This window comes from Helianthus annuus, chromosome 10, assembly GCF_002127325.2.
Source record: "Helianthus annuus cultivar XRQ/B chromosome 10, HanXRQr2.0-SUNRISE, whole genome shotgun sequence".
Lineage (NCBI taxonomy): Eukaryota > Viridiplantae > Streptophyta > Magnoliopsida > Asterales > Asteraceae > Helianthus > Helianthus annuus.
In genome coordinates this window covers 172,773,302-172,799,354 of record NC_035442.2, presented here as the reverse complement: position 1 = coordinate 172,799,354, position 26,053 = coordinate 172,773,302, and the positions used below count along the sequence as shown (strand labels likewise).

Below are 26,053 nucleotides of genomic sequence, written 5' to 3'. Positions count from 1 at the left end.
AAAGACGGTCTTACCCCTGCCTCAAACAGTCAAACTGACGGCAGGGACTCAAAGTGTTATGAATTTATAAGGTCAGGGGCTCAAACATCCAAAATTTTAATTTAGGGGCTCAGGTTGATGTTTAGGACATACCACAGGGACGCAAATTGCATTTTTCTCTTTTGTTTTTGTTTTTTTTTTTTTCTGATTCTATTTTACATGGTTAGTTATAAAAACACATATTTTTTATTTGTTACACTCATACTCATCATTAAATTTATTATCGATAACCCGCTTAAAACCCAACAACTCGTTTATAAATCGTAAACTTGTATGACTCGTTTAAAAATACGAGTTACACGGGTCAGGTTCGGGTTGACCCGAAGTTAATGTGGGTCGGGTTAGGGTTGAAATCTTTGACCCGAATAAAAATATAGGTCGGGTTCGGGTTGAACATTTCAACTCACCAACCCATCAACCCACCAACCCACAACCGTCAACCCGTCAATCCATCAACCCGACACGATTGACACCCCTAAAAATAATAAACAATGACATTTATAAACACGATTGAAACCCCTAGAAATAATAAAAGGCGTAGCATACTACCATTTATATCTGATAGTTCTTTACCCTTTAATGACAACACTGACATGTGGCATACTACCGTTTAACGACCACCACAACTTTAACGCGTGCCAACATAAATGGCGCGAGCTACGGCCCAAGCTCGAGCGTTTCAAGGCTTACTACGAAGCGGTTCCCGGTGGCGAGTTAAGCCACGAGGACCGGGTGGCGATGGCGAACATAGAGTTTCGAGGCAAGGAAAACAAGGCGTTCGACAAGATCAACCTTTTTGAAATTTTTTTAACGCTCTAGGTTTTTTTGTTTTGTAATTTTTAGAAATTATGTAATTTTTAGGATTATGTAATTTTTAAAATTTTAATGAAGTTGTAGGTTTTTTTATAAATGTTGTGTGATTTTTTATAAATTTTTTGTATTTTTTTTTAAAACATTTATGCCACGCGGTGCACCCAACCCAAGCCCAACCCACGCCCCGCCATACCCCGCGGACACGTAACCTGGCAGTGGGCTGGCTCCCTTTACACGTGTCACCAAATGCCCAACCCAAGCCCCAACCCAAGCCCCAACCCAAGCCCCAACATACCTCACGGTCTAATAGGTGGGTTTCTTATAACTGAGGTTTTATTTTGAATTCTTGAATACTAAATAACTAATTGTTTTAGGTAATTCTTAACTCTTAAATATAATGACGTTTACATAAAAGGTGTACCATACTACCATTTAACATTTTTAAATTGGTCACTAATTAAGTCTTAATTAATTAGTGTACTTTCTAATAAAGCTTCAATGATATTTTTAAGAAAGGTTATTATTTGATTATCAACCCAACAAAGCTTCAATGATATTTCCAAAGAAAGGTTATTTGATTATCAACCTAGATATTAGTTATTACGAATCATTAAGACAAGAAAACAAGAACAAAACAAAACATATAGAATGAAGTAAAGCCGTTATGGGTTAAAGTAAATGTTAAATAGTAGACTTTGTTAAACATTTTGGTGGATCTTTTTTACTGTAACACCATGTGTACGGTTTCACTAAAACTGGTGTGACGTCAAAGCCACGTAGGTGGAGTGGTTCCACTTTTTACACACACTAAATATGTGTAATGGTCTCATTATAATTGCTATATTAAAATAATGCGAGTTGGGGTGTCTTGTTTAGTTAAAAAATTAAGTCTGCCCTAAACCTCCACGGCTCCACCCCATGCCCTATGCTTCGCGTCATGCTAGGGCCCCTCAACGCCCACTCACACCCATGTGTGGCGGTATTTTACGCCCAATTTGGGTGATGTGGTGATGGATGTTGGCCTATTACAAATGGTGTAATTAGTGGCGGACCCAGAAATTTTTCCATAGGGGTGCGGAACATTTTTAAAAATTTTAGGCCCCTAGGTATATAAGTAAAAAAATCGGTTCGTATCAGGTCGGGTCGGGTTATGTAAAACAAACGAACATCAAACTAAATTTATATAATCATCAAAAACATGTCAAACCTTGTTACAAACATAATTAAAACGTCGACGGGTTTTCATTTTTTGAAATCTATCCAAAACATCATCTAAAGCTAATTTCTTAAGCAATTCTTTCTCTATATATAACATAAGTTCATCACTCCATAACATAATGTTTCAATTTTAATTTTAATTTTCAGATATTCAAGCCCTAGAAATCATAACATAAGTTGTAATCACCCTAAAAATATATAAACAACATAATCACCCTAAAAATTATCTAAACAACCATAAACAACGTCAAAACACACAAAATTTCAAACCTATTTAACAACTTTATTACTCTTTTTTCTCCTATAATATCAACCAAAATCATCAAATAACAAAGAAACTTACCCGTGTTCGGATTCCGGTTAGATTTGGTGTCAAACAATGGTGGTATGGTGGCTGATTACGGTGGTCGCCGGCTGCTGGACTGTTGTCGCTAGGTGATGTTGTTCGTTGGCAGTGCAGGGACGCAAGAGAGAGAGAGAGAGAGAGAGAGCGGGAGGGAATTTCTAAAGGTTTTGGGCTTTAATTATTTTATTATGGTTTGAAATATTGTAGGGTTTGGTTAATGGGCTAAGACTTAGTGGGCTAGCTAGTTAGGAATTATAAGTGGGTAAAGGTATGGGTATTTGGGTTTAGTTAGGTATTAAAAGTTATATAATTTAGGTAGTATTTTTTTAAAAAATAAGAGTTTACTAAAAAAATTAAAATATAAATTGATAACACTTTTTACCTAAGGGGTGCGGACGAAAAATTTCAAGTGTGCGGTCGAAAATTTCCATAGGGTGCGGACGAAAAATTTCATGGGGTGCGGACGGGATTTTCGACGGAAGTTAGCACTAAATTTTTTTTTCCCCGGGGGTGCGCCCGCCCACCTTGAAATGTGCTTGGGTCCGCCCTTGGGTGTAATAAGCTTAGACCCTCACTCTACATCTCCATCTATAAGACATATTCTATTGTCCAGGCTCTTTTACTACTTATTTAATTATCAAATCATTGTTATTGCTTCGATCTCATTGCCTTATTTCTGTTTCCCCATTATTTTACTTCGTCTTCATAGCCTTATTACCTTACTATCACATTGTTATTGGCTCACTATGATAGTGTAGTTGTTGCTACTTTATTATTGTTTATCAACTTAATTATCGTCTTATTACTTCAACCCTATTGTAATTGTTATATAGCCATTATAATGAACTTTTTAATTTGGGTGTGTTAGTAGATTTGCCATCGTGTTACTTCTATAGCGGTGTGATTAGTCTGACATTTTCTTATTATCGAGTGATAAATGAATTCAGAAAGCGTTTGGCTAGTGTGAATGGTGATTTGGTGCCCAACGCCCCATGAACAACTTTTTGACACAATTTGGGTTTGCAATGTGTTGTTTTGTGGTAGTCTGACGACTAATTGCTTTGAACATGTATGATCTATTTGTAACCTGGTGGTGTGGTACATGTAGCAACGACAATGGGTTATGGTGTATGCCACCGCTGGGTGTCCCTCACCGACCGATCCCACGGCCAATAAGAGGGAGTTAAATCACATGTCCAGGAGTAAATGATAATGGGTTGATGTAGAATACGTTTTGGTAATCACAATCTCATATTTGATTGTAAAATTGTGTCTTAACACTAGATCACATACCCATTACGTTTGCATGTATTTCCACACATATAGGGTATTTTTAATGAATTAATGTTTTTATAACTTCGTCATACTAGCTGCTATACTAGTATTTAGTTTTAATGCAAGTAACGGTATGGGGCTTTAATCAAACATGTATCACTTAATACCATACCTGTTCAAACTCGGGTAAAAAAAACTTCGATTAATCGTATACCAGGCCACACACTTGAACACATATCGGGTTTCTAGTTTTTTCTTCTGGTACGTTAAGGTTTTTCTACCATCCATAGATAGATAAGTAATATTGAGCTCGAATTTTCGTACCCCATTGTTTCATTCTTCTTAATATTATCGAGTATATTTGTTATTGAATTTGGTTTCTCATTGTTAAAAATATATATTTCTACCATATCAATTATCATACATGCCTTTGATGTATCGGTACAAAGAGTAATTGGAATCTTCATATCGAGTTGTAGTTTGGGCTTGAAATCGGCCTGTTCGAGTCAGCTTGTAGCTCAACAAAGTAACTCATTTAAGAAACACATAATCAACCAAATAAATGAGTCTAAAGTGTCAATATACAAAAGTTTACTAAAGATGAGTAGCTCTCGTAACTTAGGTCTTTTCACGGGTCCTAGCAGTTTGAGAATAGTGTGGCGTGGATCGGTTCTCGTGGTGTTTCCATGAATTTTGATGGTTGCGACAGGGGCGGACCCACATATGGTGGGTCGGGGTGTTTTCTAAAAATTTAGTAGAATCGGTGTGTTAATTTTCTTAAGGACCCCATAAAAATAATTTGTTGGACCCCATAATAAAAAAAAGCAAGACTGATGTAGTGGAAAATCCCTTGTTTTCCAACTAAAAGGTACCAGGTTCAATCTTTAACTCTTTCGATTTTTAATTTTTCTAAGCAACCCCTCATCACATTGAAGGTTTCGTATTTTTCAATACTCCTACGAGATTTAATTCTGCTATTATTGTTTATTCTTATTGGGAACCCACATTATTTATTGGAAAAGTTTACACCTTTACTGTAAAAAAAATATCTTTTTCTAGTTTACACCTTTGTTGGAAAAGTAAGGCAACAGTGCACACATCAAGGTGGTAATTCTAGTTTGAAGATGATGTATCTTTTTCTATAAAAAAAAAGTTTGAAATTTTTGAGAAGAAAGTTAGACGAAAAAAGACTAACATTATCAAGCATCATTTTGTTAGATATGCAAATACAAGAGGTTGGCCAAACATTTTAGTGAGGTAACCATCGAATTACTTAAGTATAGTAGTTTGAGCCTAGATGATAACTTTAGTGCATCTAACGTTCAAAAGGTCTTAAGGTTGACAGAGTTGTATCTGTTTGATTTTCGTGGGGAACAACTTTAAATATTAGTAATGTTTTTTTTCGTTTCCAATGACATCGTGTATTTTTATTGTAGGTATTCTAATGAGTAATGATCATATAGTTTTATTTGATATCTTATTTTATTAATGAGTAATAATGATCACATAGTTTTCTTTGATATCGTAGTTTTTTATGTTTCTTATCCCGCCCCGCCCAAACTAAACGGCGACCGACCCGAAATTGCTTGTGAAAATTCTTAACACAAAAAAGCGGACCCCAGTGGGAAAAAATCCTGAGTCCGCCACTAGTCAATGAAATGGCGGAAATTCGAGTGAGGGTGAATATCGATCTATATGTGAGAAGGGCAATGAACTTTCAATTGTTGATTTGCATGCTAATCGATATACAAAAGATACATACCATCAAACAACACTTAAATTAAGTAATTTTTTATACGAACGAACTTTAAATAATACGTGTCAGCATACACGAGTTAATTGAATAACCCTACAAGAAATAATTACACGGTGCAAGTAACATGGAGATTGATTGTTGGCTCTCCAAGTGTAGTGATATATATTAAAGTTTAACTCCATTTTATTTGGATTAAATTTAATTTAAAAAACTTCTAGATCTTTTTTTTAACGTCAAATTAGGATCACTAACGGATCATTGTAGTATCATCGTGTTATGCCACCATCAGAATCACTCGATCATATTCATCTCCACTAGGCTATAATGCATATACACCAATTCAAAATAAATCTGGGAAAAAACCCCTTTGTAAAAATCGAACTCATAACCTAATGGTCCTAAAACTTTATCACACCCCCAATATACCACTAGGTTATAATGTCATGGGCTTTTAACTTTTAAGTACTATAACCTTACTTTTAATTGGTTTAAAACTTTGTATAAGTTTTAATCTTTTAATGTAACGGCTGTTTATTTTAGGTTTTATCTATATCTTACAGTTTGCTTAATTTTAAGACACTTATTAAAGGCTATTTTGGTATTTAATAGTTGTAGTATTTATAACATAATTTTGGTACTTGTAACATAAGTTTGTTATTATTATTATTTTTTTTTTTGAAACGCTACTTTCATTAAAAAAAACCTAGCAAGACGCTAGGAACCAACAACACAAGAAGAAACAAAGCATTACAACGGACATCTAGTCCACTCCGTCCAAACTAACTCCTTACACGGTGATCTATTCTTAATCCAAAGGAAGCTACACGATTTTATGTCTTCCACCGCTTTGGTAACGTTCAAGATTCCGGAAGAAAAAACACACTCGTTCCTCGTCTTCCATATAATCCAGCAAGTCGTGAGAATGATACCATAAAAGATGTTGCTTTTGATTTTCGGCAGATTGACATTCTTGTATACATTAAGAAGCTCAGGGACCGAAAACGCGTACATGGGGGAGACCTTGCACCAAGAAGAGACTGCGGACCAAATATGAGCAGCAAATGCACACTCATTCAGCAAAGCAAATGATCACATGATTTTTCACCTTCTGAATAAAGAGAACAAATTGCCTACCCAACGTGATCTCGATTCCCACAAGAGGGGGTTTTCCGTTTTCCCATATATATTGGGTTTCCTTCTGAATTAGTGTATACACATTATGCCTAGTGGAGATGGATATGATCAGGTGATTCCGCTGGTGACACGATAATACTCCAGTGGTTTGTCAGTGATCCAATTTTGCCGTTCAAAAAAAAAGTTGTACTCAAGCAAAAAAATTAACCCAAAAAATAAGTATAGCTCATGTTGTTACTAACTATATTAAGTAATTTAGAACCTACAAAAAACCAGAACAATTGATAACCAAACATAAACTAGTACAACGCTGTAATACGCGAGTTCCCTACTTATATATACCTTTTATACTTTTCAGTGTAAATTTCTGTTTTTGTCCCTGAGGTTTGTCCATTTTAACTATTTTAGTCCAAAAAACTAATTTATAACAAAACCATCCCTAAGGTTTGCATTTCTTAACGCTTTTCATCCCTAAGGTTTGCATTTCTTAACGCTTTTCATCCCTAAGGTTTGCATTTCTTAACGCTTTTCATTCCTAAGAATTAAATGAAAAAGCACCCTTAGGGATGAAAAGCGTTAAGAAATGCAAACTTCAGGGCTGGATTTGTTATAAATTAGATTTTTGGACTAAACTAGTTAAAATTGATAAACCTTAGGGACGAAAACAGAAATTTACTCTACTTTTTATATATCGATATTATTGATATTGATTGTTATTATTTTAGTTAAATAGTTAGGGTATGCGGAGTGGATGCGGTAAACCTCGGCAAAGTGAGTTTACCGATTGGTAAACACCGCCGCCAACATAGTTTACCACTCTCAAGTTTACCAATTCGGTGGTTGAATGCCGATGCGGTGAAGTGAGTTTGTGTGTGTGGTGGGGTGGGGTCCATCCATCTCTCAACCAATCACAGTTTTTCCTTTTTTTTTTTCTAAAAAAGTTTACCACTTTATCAAATGTCTAAACCATTGCCAACACTTTTCACCAAAGTTTAAACACTTTTGCCTGATTGACATGGCGCGCTCTGATTGGTCGGTTTTTTAGTTTACCACTCCAAAGTGTTTAACCACTCCCTATACCCTTACTAGAAAGGCGAGAAAAAACATCAGAAAACAATAAATAAACAATGGGGTAAACCGCAAATGTGTGATATATATTTAGCCTGCGGCTTCATTGTCGGTGAACAAGCCATCCAATTGGCAACCAAATATGCCAGCTTGCAATTTTACCTTCTACCTTTTTTTTCTGATTATAAAAACTTAAATAATGTCCTTCACGTTTTTATTATATTCATATCTTACACCAAATTACGCATAGAAGAATGATATTTTGATTTTTATGTTTATTTTAATTTTTGAGTTATTAACATAACTTTGTGATTCAATGAGCTACGTGGCAGGATCAAATCATCAAACGCAAGAATTTGGTCGGTGTCTACTCAAACAAACACCTTAACATGTGTCTCTAATATTTCCTTGTAAAATCTTTCTTCATTCACCTCCTCTTCACACAATTGATATAAAGATGAACATTTGGTACAATATCACTACCATCCCAATACATTATCAAACCAGTATCATACCGATACATTCAACACCCATTTTTAGAAATTCAGTATTGGTATTTTCAATACCACACCAATACTAATACCATATAAAGATTGACATTGTGTAGCAAGTACCAGTACTATACCAATAGATTCGATATAATATTCGATATTCGATACCCATTTTTCCATATGTTACCGTCTTGTACCGATACCGTACTGATCTCCAAGTTGATACTTTTTTCCACCATTTTAGGTTTTTTTTTTAATTTTATTTTGAAAAAAAAGCAAAAAATATTTAATAAAGACTAAAAAATATTTGTGCTTCAAACTCACTCACACATGACTTTTCTTTTCACACAATTTAATCGACACTTTACCCACTTTTTTCTCCAAGATCACCGACGAAACACAGATTTCGTCGTCTATAACTCCTCCTCCATCGTTAATATCTCCCACACAAAACCCTGCAGCAAACAAACAAACAAACAAACAACGCACTATTCTTCATTCAACTCAATAATCATCCATAAAACTCATCACAAGGTAAGTCAAATCCAAACCCCTTCATTTCCCAACACATTCACACAGAAAAAAACACGTATATCTTTCAAATTTCCCGTTTAATTTCATTGTTTATACGCATTCAGTCATCAATTACAATGCAATCGTAATGCTAATTTCTTCAATTGTTGAAATCGTTGCTTAATTTGTTCAATTGTTGAAATATTTCATTGAATTTGACAATTTGTACTGATTCTTGAATTTTGGGAATTAGGGTTTTTCAGATCTGGCGAAAATGAAAGTTTTTGAGAAATTCAAGATCTGGGTTTTGTTGATCTGCTTGATTTCTCAACTGGGTTATGGGTATTATCTCCCTGGTAGTTATCCTCACAAATATGTTGTAGGTGATACATTGTCTGTGAAAGTCAACTCTTTGACTTCAATCGAGACTGAAATCCCCTACAGTTATTACAGTTTACCGTTATGTAAACCCCAAGAGGGTGTTAAAGATAGTGCTGAGAATCTTGGTGAGCTTTTGATGGGAGATAGGATCGAAAACTCGCCGTATAAGTTCAAGATGCACACGAATGAGACCGAGATCTTTCTTTGTCAAACCAAGCCCTTATCGAGCGATGAGTTTAAGCTTTTAACGAGTAGGATCGATGAAATGTATCAGGTTAACGTGATTCTCGATAATTTGCCAGCGATTCGGTACACCAAGAAGGATAATTTCTTGGTGAGATGGACCGGGTATCCACTCGGGGTCAAGATTCAAGATACTTATTATGTGTTTAATCACTTGAAGTTTACGGTTCTTGTTCATAAGTACGAAGAGACAAATGTGGCTAGTGTTATGGGTGCAGGGGATGCTGCTGAGACGATCCCTACTGTTGACAAACCGGGAGCTGATATTCCTGGTTATATCGTTGTCGGGTTTGAGGTCACTCCGTGTAGCTTCCAGCACAATGCCGAGTCGTTAAAGGATTTAAAGATGTACGGGAAGTACCCGTCGAAAATCTCGTGCGAAACCAGCACCGTAACAATGGGTATAAAAGAAAACCAGCCTGTGGCTTTCACTTACGAAGTTGAATTCGTCGAGAGCGATATCAAATGGCCATCAAGATGGGACGCTTATTTGAAAATGGAAGGGGCGAAAGTACACTGGTTTTCGATCCTGAATTCGTTAATGGTTATCACTTTCTTGGCGGGAATCGTGCTCGTGATTTTCTTGAGAACCGTAAGGCGGGATTTGACTCATTACGAAGAGTTAGACAAAGAGGCGCAAGCCCAGATGAACGAAGAGTTATCAGGCTGGAAACTCGTTGTGAGTGACGTTTTTCGTGTTCCCGATCATCCAGCGCTTTTATGCGTTATGGTTGGTGACGGGGTTCAGATTCTTGGAATGGCGGTTGTCACGATCCTGTTTGCTGCACTTGGGTTCATGTCTCCGGCTTCTCGTGGGACCCTGCTCACCGGTATGCTGTTCTTTTACATGATTCTCGGAGTCGCGGCTGGTTACGTTGCTGTACGTATGTGGAGAACGATTTTCATCGGCGATCATAAAGGTTGGGTGTCCGTTTGCTGGAAAGTCGCTTGCTTTTTCCCGGGTATCGCGTTCTTGATCCTTTTCGTGTTAAACTTCCTCTTATGGGGCTCACACAGCACCGGTGCAATCCCGTTTTCGCTATTCGTTATCCTAATTCTGCTATGGTTTTGCATATCCGTCCCGTTGACACTCGTTGGTGGTTATTTCGGTGCAAAGGCCCCGCATATCGAGTACCCGGTTCGAACCAATCAAATACCGCGTGAAATCCCACCTCAAAAGTACCCATCTTGGTTACTCGTTCTTGGTGCGGGTACACTTCCGTTCGGGACACTCTTTATCGAGCTTTTCTTCATAATGTCTAGCATATGGATGGGCCGGGTTTACTACGTTTTCGGGTTTTTATTCATCGTCTTGATCCTTTTGGTAGTCGTTTGCGCTGAGGTGTCACTAGTCTTGACCTACATGCATCTATGCGTCGAGGATTATAAGTGGTGGTGGAAGTCGTTTTTCGCTTCAGGCTCAGTTGCATTATACATTTTCTTGTACTCGATTAACTACCTTGTTTTCGACCTCAAGAGCTTAAGCGGGCCTGTTTCGGCTACGCTTTATTTGGGTTACTCGTTGTTCATGGTTCTAGCCATCATGCTCGCGACTGGGACCGTTGGGTTCCTGTCATCGTTCTGGTTCGTGCACTATTTGTTCTCTTCGGTGAAACTTGATTGATGTTTCGAACCGGAGGTTAGATGAATTTGGAGGGAAATGAGAATAAGTTGGTTTGAGTTTTTGTAATGTTAGTTACAAGTTTGTAATCTTTAAGTTCTTGTTAGTATTGTATGAAATCATGGGCAAATTATATTGGATTTTTAAGTTGGTTTTTTCATTCATACATGTAAGGTTGTGCACTCTTATCTAATAACACAATCTCTCTTATGTTTGATAAACTGTGACATCCGAATTCAAAACCGAAAAAACCGAACCAAATAAAAAATCGGTTATTTGGTTTAGTTTGTCACCGTAACTGAATTCAAAATGGGTTATAAAAGTTATATATATATGTGTTTAATTTAATAGCCCAACCCAAGACCCAAATCCATTAGCCCGAATACATAATTATCAAGTCCAAAACTTATAGCCCAATTCGTCTCCTGACTTCTTACGTATTACGCTGCTAACTCAAAACCCTAGACTATTCGACTATTTGGACTTTTACTTCTACTTTAGACTCGTTTAAAGTTTAAATTCGGTCCTTGTATTTTATTTTATTTTTGATTTTTTTTTGGGTGGGGGGTGTTAAACTTTTGGTATTGGTATGTTTTAATATTGAGTTACTGATGCATTTGTATTTGTGTATAAATAGATACATGTTTCACAAAACAAAGGAAAAATAATTTGGTTAAATTCGGTTTTAACCAAAAACCAAACCGAATTCAAGCCACGAATTCAGTTTGGTTCGGTGTTTGGTTATGACCTCAAAAAATAAAAAATCGAATTAACCAAACCGTATTAACCAAATTAACCGTAAACCGCATCATTGAACACCCCTAGTACATGACATTGACGAAATTTTATACGCTATAGCCTATAGGACACAAAAGTGACATAAAAAACCGACACCGGATAAACATTATCGTGTGGTGATAATCTTTTCGTCTATGGAAGCATTGTTAATAGAGATCATAGCTAGGATTTTTGCCATAAGAGTGATGGAATAGATTCATGACATTTAACATCACTGATATTAGAACCCAACAAGAACTTAAAAACCACTATTTTAATAAATGTTTCAATCGTAAAGTTTTAACGAACCACACTACTCCAGCAGTTTGCAATGCCCGTCGATAGTTGTACCTACTAACCTGCAAAGCATGCAACTACGTGTCAACAATAAAGTTGGCGAATTCACAAATTTTAGTTTAGCAAAAGTAAAGTTCACAAATGTTTTTGGTTTATGTATGACTCGGGTAGCTAACCCTCATCACATGACTAAATTGTGTATCGAATGCTGACGTTTCGTTTGTGCACTCATTAATGTCTATCAACATTAATGCAAGAGTGTCATATGGTGGATGGTCATACATGTCGTATGAGAGAGCGAAAATGATCAAAATGACCCATGTGATAGTCACAAGAGTCGTATGTAAGGCGAAAAACGGTCATATGGGTTGGGTTGTATAAGGGTCAAATCATGTGACTCATTTGATGTCTTAGACAGACAAAGAAATGATTATTGTGATCGCTGACAAATACATACGATCCGTATGACCTTTTTCGCCTTATCATATGACCTATATAACTCGCACGATATAACAGGTGGACTGATGTACATTGTAATTAGAACATCGCAATCTAATTATAATAAGGCTTACCTAGAATAATTACAACAATGCAATCTTATTAGAATATGATTTGCAAAAAATAATTTTATGTGTGTATAACTTAGTAATTATATCTATGATATGTTAGATTTTAATTTTAGGTAGAACACATCTATTTTTTCGTATTGGTGACAAAAAGGTGACCGGGTGAAAGATAGTTGAAACAAACTAGATATTTTTTATATACAACATACATTTATTAGATATTTTTTATATAAACATATACGATATACGGCAAGAAACGATTATTACACGGAACAGAATCTTTATCTCAAACAGAAAAACATCAAATCCCTCCGTAAACCCAATCTCCCTTTCTAACAACCTACATGTGGGTGAGTGAGTGTGTGTGTAACCTACGTATATTTTTATATTGTTTTTTTTTTTTTAATTTTGTAATTAATTAGTGAATTATATTTAATCATACCTATAATCGCACCCCCAATGAATGATCAAGGACAAACGTGTCACCTTTTCATTTATTCATTCACAAAATTGTTTGACAAGACGATATTTATGGATTGTACTACATGAGTTTATCCATTGAAATTAATAATATTTACAAGTTGACATTGCAATAACAAAGTTTTATCTGTTTGATTACAAATGCAAGTTTAATCTATAGGTGTGTTATACATGAAATATTATGTTTGAATAAAAAAAGATAGATGTTACTATACTCGTTATTGAGCCTAGCAAAATGTGTGGGTTGAGCCAAGTGTCAGGTTTGAATGAGTTTGGGTCAAAAAAAAAAAAAAACATTGTTCTAAAAAAGTATCACTTTAGATATGCTTAAATCGGCTTAGATTAGAGTTAGCTCGGGTTGGAATGAGTCGATTAAGGAAAAAAAATAAAATAGTTCATCAGTTATATTTGATTATGTGGAGGCTAGGGAGACGAATTGGCGGTGTTAGTGGAGACCCTAGCCGAGCAGGCAACAATAATCGCGATGGTGGCGGCGATAGTGGTGAACTGGTGATGACCGCAGCGGTGGTGTTGGCGGTGATGGCAGTGTCGGTAGTAGCGTCGGAGAAGGTAACTACAACATTGATGATGGTTACTTCAAACTCTTGGTGGTTGGCAATGATGGTTGGGTTAGTGGTGGTTGCAATGGTGGTCGTGGTGGTGGCGATGGCGATGAGGACGATGATGATGGTAGCAGTGGCAAAGGTGGCGATGACGACGACAACCATTAGGTGGTAGAGACAAGCAATGGTTGTAGATGTTGCTCGCCCATTTTAACCTATTTAGTTGGCAAGTGTTTTATAAGAGTTTAACTTGTAGATTGTATTAGATTGTGATGATATTATTAGGGTTACATAAGAGGTGTGTCTATCTAGGACACCATAATACACATCTGGTCCCTATACTATATCACCTAGACCAATACTCCCCCACAAGCTAAGCTTGGGAGCGACTCTAGCTTCAAAATATAAAAACTAAACTATTAAGAACCAGATGCAACCCAAATCTGTAGTGTGCATCGCGATGTGCTTCCACCTTTTTCCCACTGTTAATTTCTTTTCGTGACTTGTAGCGCTAAGGATTAGGGATGGGCATTTGATAACAACTACCGCTATCGAATTATTTTCGGTACCGAATCGATACCCACTTTTTTGCGTTTTTGGTATCGATATTTTGCCGAATTTTGCCTTCAAATACCGGTATTGTACCAAACATTTTCGGTATGGTACCCACATTTAGCGAACTTCGGTACTAATATTTTCAGTACCGAGCTCATCCCTAGTGAGGCCGGCCGCCCAGCTGATGACGATTTTCAGTGGGTTGTGACTTGTGAGCACTAGCTCTGATACCAAGTTAAACTTGTAGAATTGTATATTTGCGCCATTGTGTCTTTTTTGCGACTCATTGTGTTATATTCCTCGGCATTGTGTTGTATTTTACTCAACATTGTGTTATATTTTGCAATCAATTGTGTCTTTGTACACTTCTTACATTTTGAAGACCTAAATTGTTCATTTTTGTTTTGCATGATATTTTGGTATTGAGAAAATGTAATAAACAAAGAAAATAAACAAGTCAAGTTAGCAATGGGTCTTGATCAAGTGCTAGAAATTAGGCTTGCTTAGATACTAGTTGGGGCCGTTGGGCCAAACACAATGATTCGTTTCTTCTGGTACTTTATTTTATAAAAAACTATAATTCATAATGGAATAATAAGATATTATAAGCAAATGGTTGGTGTGTCAAGAAACATAATTTATGGATTCCTCAAAAGGTATGCGACATATCAAAACCACGACCAAAGATGGTCCAAGATTTAGGGAAGAACATCAACCTTTGAGTCCTATGGCTCGGTTGTTCCATGAACCTGGTTCCAATGTCTATGTCATAACCATAATGGGGTGCAAAACCAAGATCAACATTGATGTCGTCAAACACAATACGGTTCATTCTCTCAACTGGCATCCTCGATTCTCGAGTTTGCAGGTAATTTTAACAACTTTATTGAATATTAGAATGCTTATTAGCGTACACATATTTATTTTTAACTTTATTGAATATTAGAATGCTTATTATCTTACACATAAAATCTTTTTAGTTTTTTAGTTTTTTTTTTCTTTTTTGAATTCTTTCGTTAACAAATATATGGTTTATAGTTATATGACTTCTAAAAATTTTCATGAACGTCGGTATTTAAGGTTTTCGACAAAGAAACAGGGAGCATCCGATGGGTTCCGACAAACATTAACTTCGACGACCATGTAATAGTCCCAAAAATAGATCCGAACATCAAGTTTCCGGACAAGTTTGTGGATGACTACATATCAAACCTCAGCAAATCTCCCATCGACAACTCGAAACCTTTATGGGATTTCCACATTCTTGACATCAAGACGGCTGAAGACGAAGGGACGGGAATTTTTCGTTTCCACCATTCGTTAGGCGACGGTTTGTCTTTAATGACACTTTTTCTTTCTAATACGCGTCAATCATCCGATATTAATGCTTTGCCGACACTTCCTGTTAGCAAAAACTCGGGTTACATCAAGTTTACTAGCTTTTGGTCTCCTCTACAAGTGTTTTGGAACTCCATTGTTGCGGTTATGATGTTTATTTTCACAATGTTGTTTCTTAAAGACACCGAAACACCGTTAAAAGGCAGCATGGGCGTTGAGAATAGACCTCGGCGTTTTGTTCGCAAGACTGTTAGCTTAGCCGACGTTAAGGTTGTGAAGGACGCTATGAATGTGGTGAGTTAATAATATGTAACGTTATTAGTGACGGGTCTAAGATTTATTTTTTGGGGCGGCAAACAAACATTTAAGGGAGGCGATCAAAATTTTTGCCTAACGAATACACTGATTTTTTTAAGGGGGTGACCGCCCCCAACCTTTAGAGTAGGTCCGCCCCTAACATGATCGATCGATGTATTCATGTTGCAGACGTTGAATGATGTTGCACTTGGAGTCACTCAGGCAGGTTTATCTACATACTTAAATCGCAGATACGGTTAGTTTTGATTCATTTAAGACTTTATATTAGGGAAAATCACCTAAGAAAATTAAAAATTGAAAATAACCATTGACTTTTTTTCTACCTTAAAATATCCTTTGACAAATTACCAATCAAAACTCATCACTTGAGTGTAGATCTTTAATTCAAACCTTTATTTTTTTTTTATTTCAGAAGTCTTTAGTAGTTTTAACTTTTATTTTATTTTATTTTTTTGTTTTTATTTTGTTTTTAACTTTTTATCAAAAGTGCTACAAATTACCAATCAAAGCTCACCACTTGAGTAGTAGATCTTTAATTCAAACCTTTATTTTTATTTTTTTTTTATTTCAGAACTCTTTTAGTAGTTTTAACTTCTTTTATTTTTTTTGTTTTTAACTTTTTATCAAAAGTGCTACAAATTGCCAATCAAAACTCATCACTTGAGTGTAGATCTTTAACTCAAACCCATTATTTTTTTATTTCATAAGTGTTTAGTAGTTTTAACTTCTTTTTTTGTTTTTTTTTTTTTGTTTTAACTTTTTTAAATTATCGTTGCAAGGATTTTTTTTTATTTTATTGTCGCAACCTTTTTTAGTTATTTTTTATTCTGAATTGAAAGCGACTAGGTTAAAATAAAATTTAATAAATTTAAGTTTTAATATGTTTAAAAGTTAGACTTTTTACCTTTTTAGAAATATGCACGTGTATTTTGGTTTTTGTTTTTTCTTAAAAGATTAAAAAAGGGAAAAAACTAAGTATTATAAAGAATTCAAATATAAGTTTCTAAATATTTTTTTAAAAATCCAAGGTTTAATAGTTCTAAGTTTTTAATAATAGATTTTCAACATTTTTTTTATTATTTTTGGTCTTTAGAAGTATTAATAAAGAATAAAAATTAAGTTTTTAAAGATTTTTATTTTCTTTATAACCTTTTAAGTTTATGTGATATCTAAAAAAATAATACAAAAAGATACAACTTTTACGGCCAAAGTTCGTGCGGTAACACTCAAGGAGCACACTATTTTCATATGCTTGCGATGAGTAACACACAATGTCGTAATTGGAAGTAGGGATGAGCATTTGATACCGGGTACCGGTACCGGTGCCCACTTTTTTCATTTTTCGGTACCGGTGCGGTACCGATATTTACGGGTAAAACACCGGTTCTTTTAGCTAAAAAACCATATTTGTTATGGTTTCAGGTGAAATCAGGGATGTCGATAGGACAGATCGTCATGATAAAACCAACTTCATTCCAAAAAACATTCGCCTTCGTGCAACATTCTTTTTCAACCTAAGAGCAACCACCAGGATCGACGTGAGTTCATTTCCTTGTGTATATGTGTATATATTCATATTTATAGTGATCACACTAATAGATATATATCATGTAAATATAGATAGGATTATATTGTTAGTTATTCCCTAAATTATGGGATTGTATTTTGTATATATTGAGATGTAAATCAATGAGAACAAGTCAATAGAGCCATAATATTCTTCATGGTATCAAGAGCCTAACCCTAACCCTATTTTTTTTCTCCCCCATCGCCGTCCGCTTCTTTCTTCTTCTCGGCCGGCCATGGCTTCCCCTCCCATCCACCCTGCTGTCACCGTAAACAACATCAAAAACTCTATTCCCTTGATCCTTGATAGTCAAACTGAGCATTATAACACTTGGGCCGAACTATTTGTCCTCCACTGCAAAGCATATGAATGCTTCGACCACCTACAACCTCGTGAGGATACGGCATCCTCCTCCGCAACCAAAGAAACCACTGACAAAGAAAAAGAAAAAGCCCCGGCCACCAAACCGAACTACCTTGAGTCTTGGGAACGGATCGATTCCATTGTTCTCCAATGGATCTACGGTACTATCTCTCAAGATCTCATGCACACCATCATGACCACCAACACTACCGCTTATGACGCATGGTGCCGTCTCAAGAATCTCTTTCTTGACAATCAAGCTGCTCGCACCATCACCATACAAAACAAGTTCTTCAACTCGCGACTCGAAAACTTCTCCAGCATGACCGAGTATTGTCAACATATGAAACTTCTTCACGATCAACTCATCAGTCTCGGCTCCACCATATCCGAGAATCAGCTTGTCCTTCAGATCCTCACCGGGCTTACCGATCAATATGAGAGCATCTCCCTCATTCTGCAACAAACCCAACCGCTCCCGGACTTCTACAACACGCGCTCTCGTCTATGCCAACTTGAAGAACGGAAGACCGCTCAAGCAAAGATATCGGCTCAAACCGCCGGCACGGCTCTCCACACGACCACCGATTCACCCCGCCGCCCCCCATCCGAAACCCGAAACAACACCGGTTCTGATCGCGGTCGTGGCCGAGGCCGTGGCCGAGGCCGCGGACGTGGTCGTTCCTCTAACGGTCGGGGCCGCTACCCAAATTACCACACACCCTACTGGCCGCCACCTCCTTGGGCCGGATACTACCCCCCACCACAGCCAAATACTTCTTGGGCCCAGTGGTCTCCTCCCCCATGCCCCTATCCTTCCAATCCACCTCCTGATCCAGCGGCCCAACATCAATCGGCCCAAGGGATTCTTGGCCCAAAACCGAATACTACTTCCTCGGCCCAAACGTATGCTGCTGGATATTCTCCCACTGATATAGCACAAGCACTTTACAACTTGGCTCTCCATAACAACGACTCTTCATGGACCATGGACACCGGCGCGTCAGGTACAATGTCTCCTCAATCTGATAAGTTTCCGTCTCTTTTTAATTCTGGCATTATTCGCAACATTATTGTTGGCAACGGCACAACCATTCCGGTACTCGGACAAGGCAACATCACCCTCCCCCCACCTTTCCCACCCTTTAAATTAAATAACGTTTTATACGCTCCTAATCTCGTTAAAAACCTTATTTCTGTACGTCGTTTCACTACTGATAACCATTTATCTGTTGAATTTGACCCTTATGGTTTTACTGTGAAGGACCTCAAGACCAAGAAACCTATCCTACGGTGCAATAGCTCGGGGGACCTTTACACTCTCAACCCGTCCAACATCACCAACCTCACCACTGCATCCACTTTTGCAGCTACTTCTCAAGACATCTGGCATCAACGGCTCGGTCATCCTGGCCCAGCTATTTTACAAACTTTAAAAACTTCATCTTCAATTTCTTGTGGTTCTTTAAACAATAAAGTGTGTCGTGCTTGTATTTTTGGGAAACATACTAGACTTCCTTTTGTTGCTTCTAATACAAGTACTCGTTTGCCTTTTGATATAATACACAGTGATGTTTGGACCTCTCCCATTATTTCTAATGGGGGACACCGGTACTATGTCTTATTTTTAGACGATTACACCAACTTTTTATGGACCTACCCTATAGCCAATAAATCTGACGTTTATGCTATGTTCACTAAATTCACCACTTTCGTTCACACCCAATTTGGTACCAAAATTAAACAATTTCAATGTGACAACGGACGTTAATATGCCAATAACCAATTTCATACGTTTTGCACCACCCATGGCATGCACTTCCGTTTTTCTTGCCCACATACCTCTTCCCAAAATGGTAAAGCCGAACGCAAAATACGCACTATCAATAATTTAATGCGTACCATGTTGGCCCACTCGTCAACCCCAAACACCTATTGGCATCACGCCCTTGAAACCGCAACATATTTATTAAATATTATTCCTAGCAAAACACTTGACTTTCAAACCCCCACCCAACGCCTATACAAGTGCTTGCCCTCTTACGACCACTTACGTGTGTTTGGGTGTATTTGCTATCCCCTTATACCCCATACGACCATACACAAACTTGCCTACCGTTCCTACCCATGCGTATTCCTTGGCTATCCTTCGAACCATAGAGGGTACAAATGCCTTGACCTCAAGACCCGAACCATAACCATCAACCGCCATGTCCTTTTCGACGAGACCATATTTCCATTTTCCAAACCACATAAACACCCATCTCATTCATACCAATTCCTTGACACCCCTATACACCCTTACCTTCGCCAGTCTACCCACCCAACCGACCCACCTGCTACACCTCCAACCGCTCCCTTGGCCTACACAACAGACCCACCCACCCCTACAGCCCACTCGCAACCGCCCATCCCTACGGCCCAATCTTCCCCTTCTCCTCTTCCGGCCCAACCTCAACCCTTTACTCCTACGGCCCACACCAACCCCTCACATAATACCTCTCCTCCAGCCCAACCTAACCCTTCGGCCCAATCACTAGCCGATACCTCGCCCCCCAACCCACTGCCCTCATCTACCAGCCCATGCCCTAGCCCACTCTCGGACCCAACACCTCCTGTTCCACCTCAACGAACCATCCACACCCGTGCCATGTCGGGTATTTCCAAACCCAAACATATATTCAATCTCTCCTCCACCCACATCGCACCTATACCAAAGAATCCCAATGTTGCCTTATCTACACCGGAATGGTTCAATGCCATGCAGACCGAATTTAATGCTTTAATTAAAAATGGGACTTGGGAACTTGTCCCGAGACATCCTGACATGCATATTATTCGTAGCATGTGGCTTTTTCGTCATAAATACAGGTCCGATGGCACATTAGATCGATACAAGGCACGGCTTGTGTGTGACGGTCGAAATCAGGAAGTGGGGGTTGATTGCGGGGAAACTTTTAGTCCGGTTGTTAAACCGGCCACCATTCGGACAGTATTAACGTTGGCACTGTCACAGTCTTGGCCCATTCATCAACTCGATGTTACCAACGCATTTCTTCATGGAAATCTTACGGAGACTGTATATATGTATCAACCTATGGGTTTTCGCCATCGCGACTATCCAGACCACGTGTGTCGTCTCAAAAAGTCTCTTTACGGGCTCAAACAGGCACCCAGGGCATGGTACCAAAGGTTTACGGATTTTGTCACTTCCATGGGCTTCGTGCAAAGTCGTTGTGACAATTCTCTTTTCACATATCATTACGGGGGTGACATTGCGTATTTACTGATCTATGTCGATGATATTATACTCACCACTTCTACCGACTCGCTACGGGTGAAACTAATGGGCAGCCTCGCGGCTGAATTCGCCATGAAAGATCTTGGACCTCTTAGCTACTTCTTGGGTATTACGGTCTCTCGAACCGGTCAGTCTATGTTTCTTTCTCAAAAATCTTATGCCTTGGATATTGTTCATCGTGCGGGTATGTCTTCATGCAATCCGGTCAGTACACCGGTCGATACGAAACCTAAGCTTGCCGCCACATCTAGTACCCCATTTGAAGATCCCACGTTATACCGAAGCCTTGCGGGTGCTCTGCAATATCTCACGTTTACTCGGCCCGATATCAGTTATGCGGTTCAGCAAATATGTATTCACATGCATCATCCGAGCCTTGAACATTGGCAGGCATTGAAACGCATTATTCGTTATATTCAAGGCACGGCAGCATATGGGCTCACTTTATCATCGTCTTCGGATATCTCTCTCCGGGCCTATACCGACGCTGATTGGGCCGGGTGTCCCGACACCCGATGCTCCACCTCGGGATATTGCGTTTACATGGGGCAAAATCTTCTATCTTGGTCTTCTAAGCGGCAATCGACCATCTCGCGATCTAGTGCTGAAGCTGAATACCGTGCAGTTGCTAATGTCGTAGCTGAGATTTGCTGGCTCCGCAATCTTCTTCTAGAATTGCGTCGACCTCTCTCCAAGGCCACCTTAGTCTATTGTGACAATATCAGTGCAATCTATCTGTCGAGTAATCCCGTTCAGCATCAACGCACGAAACATATTGAGCTTGACATCCATTTTGTGCGTGAGCAGGTTCAACGTGGCACGATACGGATTCTTCACACCCCATCTCGACTTCAGATTGCAGACATCTTCACCAAAGGATTACCTCGGGTTCTCTTCGACGACTTCCGCTCCAGTCTCAACATTCGCCCACCTCTTGCTTCGACTGCGGGGGTGTAATAGATATATATCATGTAAATATAGATAGGATTATATTGTTAGTTATTCCCTAAATTATGGGATTGTATTTTGTATATATTGAGATGTAAATCAATGAGAACAAGTCAATAGAGCCATAATATTCTTCACACACTAACTAGATTTATTGTTGTTTATCTATGGTGCATGGCTAGACTCTCATTGAAACAATGAAAACCGGGAATATGGGCCACTGGGGCAACCAAATAGGGTATGTGCTACTCCCTTTCGCGATTGGACTTAAAAGCAACCCGTTAGACTATGTGAAAGAAGCCAAGGCGGTCATTGATCGAAAAAAATCCTCTTTGGAACCTTTGTACACTTATTTTGTTGTTTACTTGGTCCTCAAGTTGTTTGGGATTAAGGTGAGTATGTAAAATCACAAGTAGTGTCTTGTTTCATCATGCAAGTCATAAATGAAAACCAACAAATTGCTAATCTTGTATGGTAAATGTGCAGGCTGTAGGAAAATTAAACCACAATGTGTTCTTTAATACAACCTTGTGGTTCAGCAATGTGCCTGGACCAGAACAAGAAATCACATTTTATGGTCATGATCTCACTTACATTGCTCCTAGTTGCTATGGACAACCTAACGTAAGTATACCTATAACCACGTGCATACAAAGGGTATTTTTATATAAAAGTGTGAGAAGTCTATGCAGACATTGTGCTTTAAGTTTTAGGCATGACGTTTTGGATTCTTTTGACATAGTATAATATAGAAAGACACCAAACGTAGTAATTTAAACACAATTATATGTATTCCAGTCATTAAATTTAAAACACGTTGATTAACTTTATTCGCATGGTCTTTAAGATTTCATGTCTAGAATACATTTCATTGTGTTTTATATGGTTGCGTTTGGTGTTTTTCTATATTATACAATGCCAAAAGAATCTAAAACATGATGCCTAAAATTTAAAACACAGTGCCAGTGCCTGCATAGACTTCTCACACTTTGTAGGAAAAAATGTCCTTTGTAGACAAACTCTTCTCCCTCTCTATATACACACACATATATATGCACATATATGCATGTGCAAATGCATATATGTATGCATGCATACATGTGTGAAGATGTCTAATTGCATAAGAAAAATGTAAACAAGTAAATTTAACCTAGTTTTTTTCTCCTTCCTACAAGTATATGAAATATACAAATTTCCTCTAACTAGTTATTCTAAAGGACTTGATTGGTTTTTTTTAAGATTCCTCTATAATCATTATGATATTTCTCGTGTTTTTTATTACCACCATAGTAAAGACTTTCTAAGAGGTCAAACATCCTGTAAAATTCTCTTTTCTAATCATGTTTAGCTATGCAATTCCTCTTTAATCTATAGCAAAAGCATATAAGAAGCATTATTTGATGTTAAATATTCCTTGTTAACCATTTTTTTTTTTTCTGGACAATTGATGTGTGATTTGCCTAAAGTGTCGCAACCCCCCCCCCCCCCCCTTATGAATTCGTCGTCCTCGAAGTAATCAGTAACAAAGTCATGGGCTCTTGATAGACCAAGAGGGTAATAACTAATAACTGTTAATACGAAGGGTTGGAAATTGCAAATGGTTTTAGAGTCACTTGTGTCTTGTTTAAGAAGATAGCGTGGATATACACCTCATGAAGGTTGATGAATCCTAACTTAAAGGGTGGTGGATGGTTGTGACACATTAAACAAATCTCATCGTTGATTAATTAGAGAGTTATTTGGTCATAAGCAAAGTCAACCATCAAACATAAACAATGTGTTTTGGGTGTTATTGGTTGCATTGATAGTCGAAAGACAAGGGGTACATTTTTGTGAAAATAATATTAAAAGAGGGGATGGTTAATTATGCATCATGTGGTTGCATTGATAGCCGAAAGACAAGGGAGTACATGCACTAATTAGCGTTTGTCTCAATTGCTGAGTGTTATGTGCCTTATGTTCAAAGCTTGATGCAAAACTACTATCGAGTCGGGGGTCTCACTGGAAGCAGTCTCTCTATTCCTACGGGGTAGAGGTAAGACTGTCTACATCTTACCGACCCTACCTTATTTTTGCTATTGGTGGAATATACTGAGTATGATGATGATGATGATCTTCGATTTAAATTGTATAGACTATAGAATTTTATGATTAACATAATTAACAAAAATATTGTTGCAGGCACTAATGATCCATATATTGACTTACATGGATAAAATGATGTTTGTGATATCGGCAGACGAAGAAACCATACCAGACCCTCATAGATTGTGTGATGATCTTGAGGAATCCCTTCACCTAATCAAGACAACCGCTTTATTAAGAGAGAACATAAAAAACAAGTAATAAGTAAAAATATTAGAAATGATAATTATTATATACATGTATTACTTGCTAAATCTATGTATCTTGTGTGTTCATCTTAAAAATAAAACACAAATTTTATAATTTGTTGTTTTTAGTTAGAGTAATTTCAATGGTTGTAAAAATCGTGACTAGACACCGATTAATCACAATTAATTACTGAGTAATTCTAATTAATTCCGATTAATCGCTAGTCACTACCTTACCAGCCGAATAACGACTAGCGATTTCTACAACCATAGACTAATTGTGTTTTAAGACTTTGTACACTTTGTAGGAAAAATAGACTTTGTAGCCGAACCCCACCCTTGTGTTAAATACCATTATATTATAATTTATAGAGTTAATTTCTTGGTTGGTCCCCGTGCCCTGCATATATTGCACAATTGATTCTTGACGTTTCTGATCCTAATAGTTGTAAATTTATTGCCTAATGTTTCTTCTGGTATGCATTTTATAAAGGGGAGGGCGTTGCAAGTTGATGTGTTAGAGAATGTGGGATGGGTCCATTTGAATTTATTAATAATTTAATTAATTTTATATATATGTTTTTTTTAATAATAAAGGGTAATTTGGTTATTTTACATATATTTAACAACGCTAATAAACGGTCGATCGTTAGAGATAGAGAACCATCATGAACATTTGCGTAACTATTAACCCGTAATAATCAATAGTGCAATCAATATGTACAAAGCACAAACACCAAACAAGCAATTAAATCCCCTTGGCTCTACAATCTTAGCATATAATTCACTAATTCCCGTAACATTTTAATCTAATAATTTAAAGAAAATTGTTTTTTTACTAGTGTGATATTATCCAACTCTATACGATATTGCATGTGTTCGTAAATGAACCTGAGCACATAATAACACTCTTTTGAAAAAAAGAAAAATTCAATCACTAAACTATAATTTTGGTAAACTATTTTATATTATTAAAGGACTCACAAATTTTGAGTTAGAATTGCATTTTATGACATCAAATCACACTTTTGTATGCATACTAGTTTTTGCCCCTCCCGCGTTGCGGGGCAGTAACCCGAATATTTTTCTCTCATAACATTATGTCTGTACAGAGGGCAAAATCGTAAATTATATTTTGAACTGGAGGCGAAATCATAATTTTAAACTGAGAGCAAAATCATAATTTTAAGCTAGGGGGAAAAATATAATTTTATTTTGAACTGTGGGTAAAAACGTAATTTTGAGGTGAGGGCAGAATCGTAATTTTGAGCTAGAGGAAAAAGCAACATTTTATTTTAAACTGGGTGCAAAAACGTAATTTTAAACGGAGGGCGAAATCGTAAATTGAAACTGGGAACAAAATTAAAAGTGAGTTTTTAACCGATGACAAAAGCGTAATTTTGAGCTAGGGGCAAAATTATAATTTTATTTTGAGCTGGGGCAAAAACGTAATTTTAAACAAAGGACGAAAGCGTAATTTTAATCTGGAAATAAAATTAAATGAAAAATAAGTTGGTCCAAAATAGAAGTGACAGGCAAGCTGTCTGACACTATTAATTTTAAACAAAGGACGAAAGCGTAATTTTAATCTAAAAATAAAATTAAATTAAAAATAAGTTGGTTTAATAGGGAAGTGCCAGACAAGCTGTCTGCCTGACACTATTCCTTAACTTGGAAATGTATATGTTGGAAATTATGTTCTTGATTATATTTTATAACCTTATCGGGGTTAACATATAACATCTAACT

The 26,053-nt window shown here is 37.3% G+C and overlaps 2 protein-coding genes across 3 annotated transcripts; both read left to right on the top strand.

Annotated features, from left to right (window-relative positions):
* Positions 1 to 8,455: 8,455 nt before the first annotated feature.
* LOC110886644 (transmembrane 9 superfamily member 11) lies at positions 8,456 to 11,064 on the top strand. 2 transcript variants are annotated; one of them, XM_022134467.2, is made up of 2 exons: positions 8,456 to 8,674; positions 8,907 to 11,064. In XM_022134467.2, the coding sequence occupies exons 1-2, from the start codon at positions 8,471 to 8,473 to the stop codon at positions 10,899 to 10,901; spliced, it is 2,199 nt and encodes a 732-aa protein (XP_021990159.2). In that variant the 5' UTR covers positions 8,456 to 8,470; the 3' UTR covers positions 10,902 to 11,064. The 2 variants fall into 2 exon arrangements, with proteins under 2 accessions (XP_021990159.2, XP_021990160.1); XM_022134468.2 differs by having other exon boundaries at positions 8,488 to 8,674; positions 8,917 to 11,064.
* A 3,689-nt stretch (positions 11,065 to 14,753) lies between these two features.
* Positions 14,754 to 24,516, top strand: LOC110886645 (O-acyltransferase WSD1). The gene is made up of 7 exons (XM_022134469.2): positions 14,754 to 15,004; positions 15,217 to 15,768; positions 15,961 to 16,027; positions 17,215 to 17,330; positions 22,154 to 22,363; positions 22,458 to 22,595; positions 24,153 to 24,516. The coding sequence occupies exons 1-7, from the start codon at positions 14,777 to 14,779 to the stop codon at positions 24,315 to 24,317; spliced, it is 1,476 nt and encodes a 491-aa protein (XP_021990161.1). The 5' UTR covers positions 14,754 to 14,776; the 3' UTR covers positions 24,318 to 24,516.
* The last annotated feature ends 1,537 nt before the right edge of the window (positions 24,517 to 26,053 follow it).

Bases quoted from the DNA above. Each gene is read 5' to 3' on its own strand.
- LOC110886645 (XM_022134469.2), top strand. From the start codon at position 14,777: ATGGATTCCTCAAAAGGTATGCGACATATCAAAACCACGACCAAAGAT. The intron at 15,005-15,216 runs GTAATTTTAACA...TCGGTATTTAAG, and splicing joins CTCGATTCTCGAGTTTGCAG to GTTTTCGACAAAGAAACAGG. The intron at 15,769-15,960 runs GTGAGTTAATAA...TTCATGTTGCAG, and splicing joins TGAAGGACGCTATGAATGTG to ACGTTGAATGATGTTGCACT.
- LOC110886644 (XM_022134467.2), top strand. From the start codon at position 8,471: ATGACTTTTCTTTTCACACAATTTAATCGACACTTTACCCACTTTTTT. The intron at 8,675-8,906 runs GTAAGTCAAATC...TTTGGGAATTAG, and splicing joins TCCATAAAACTCATCACAAG to GGTTTTTCAGATCTGGCGAA.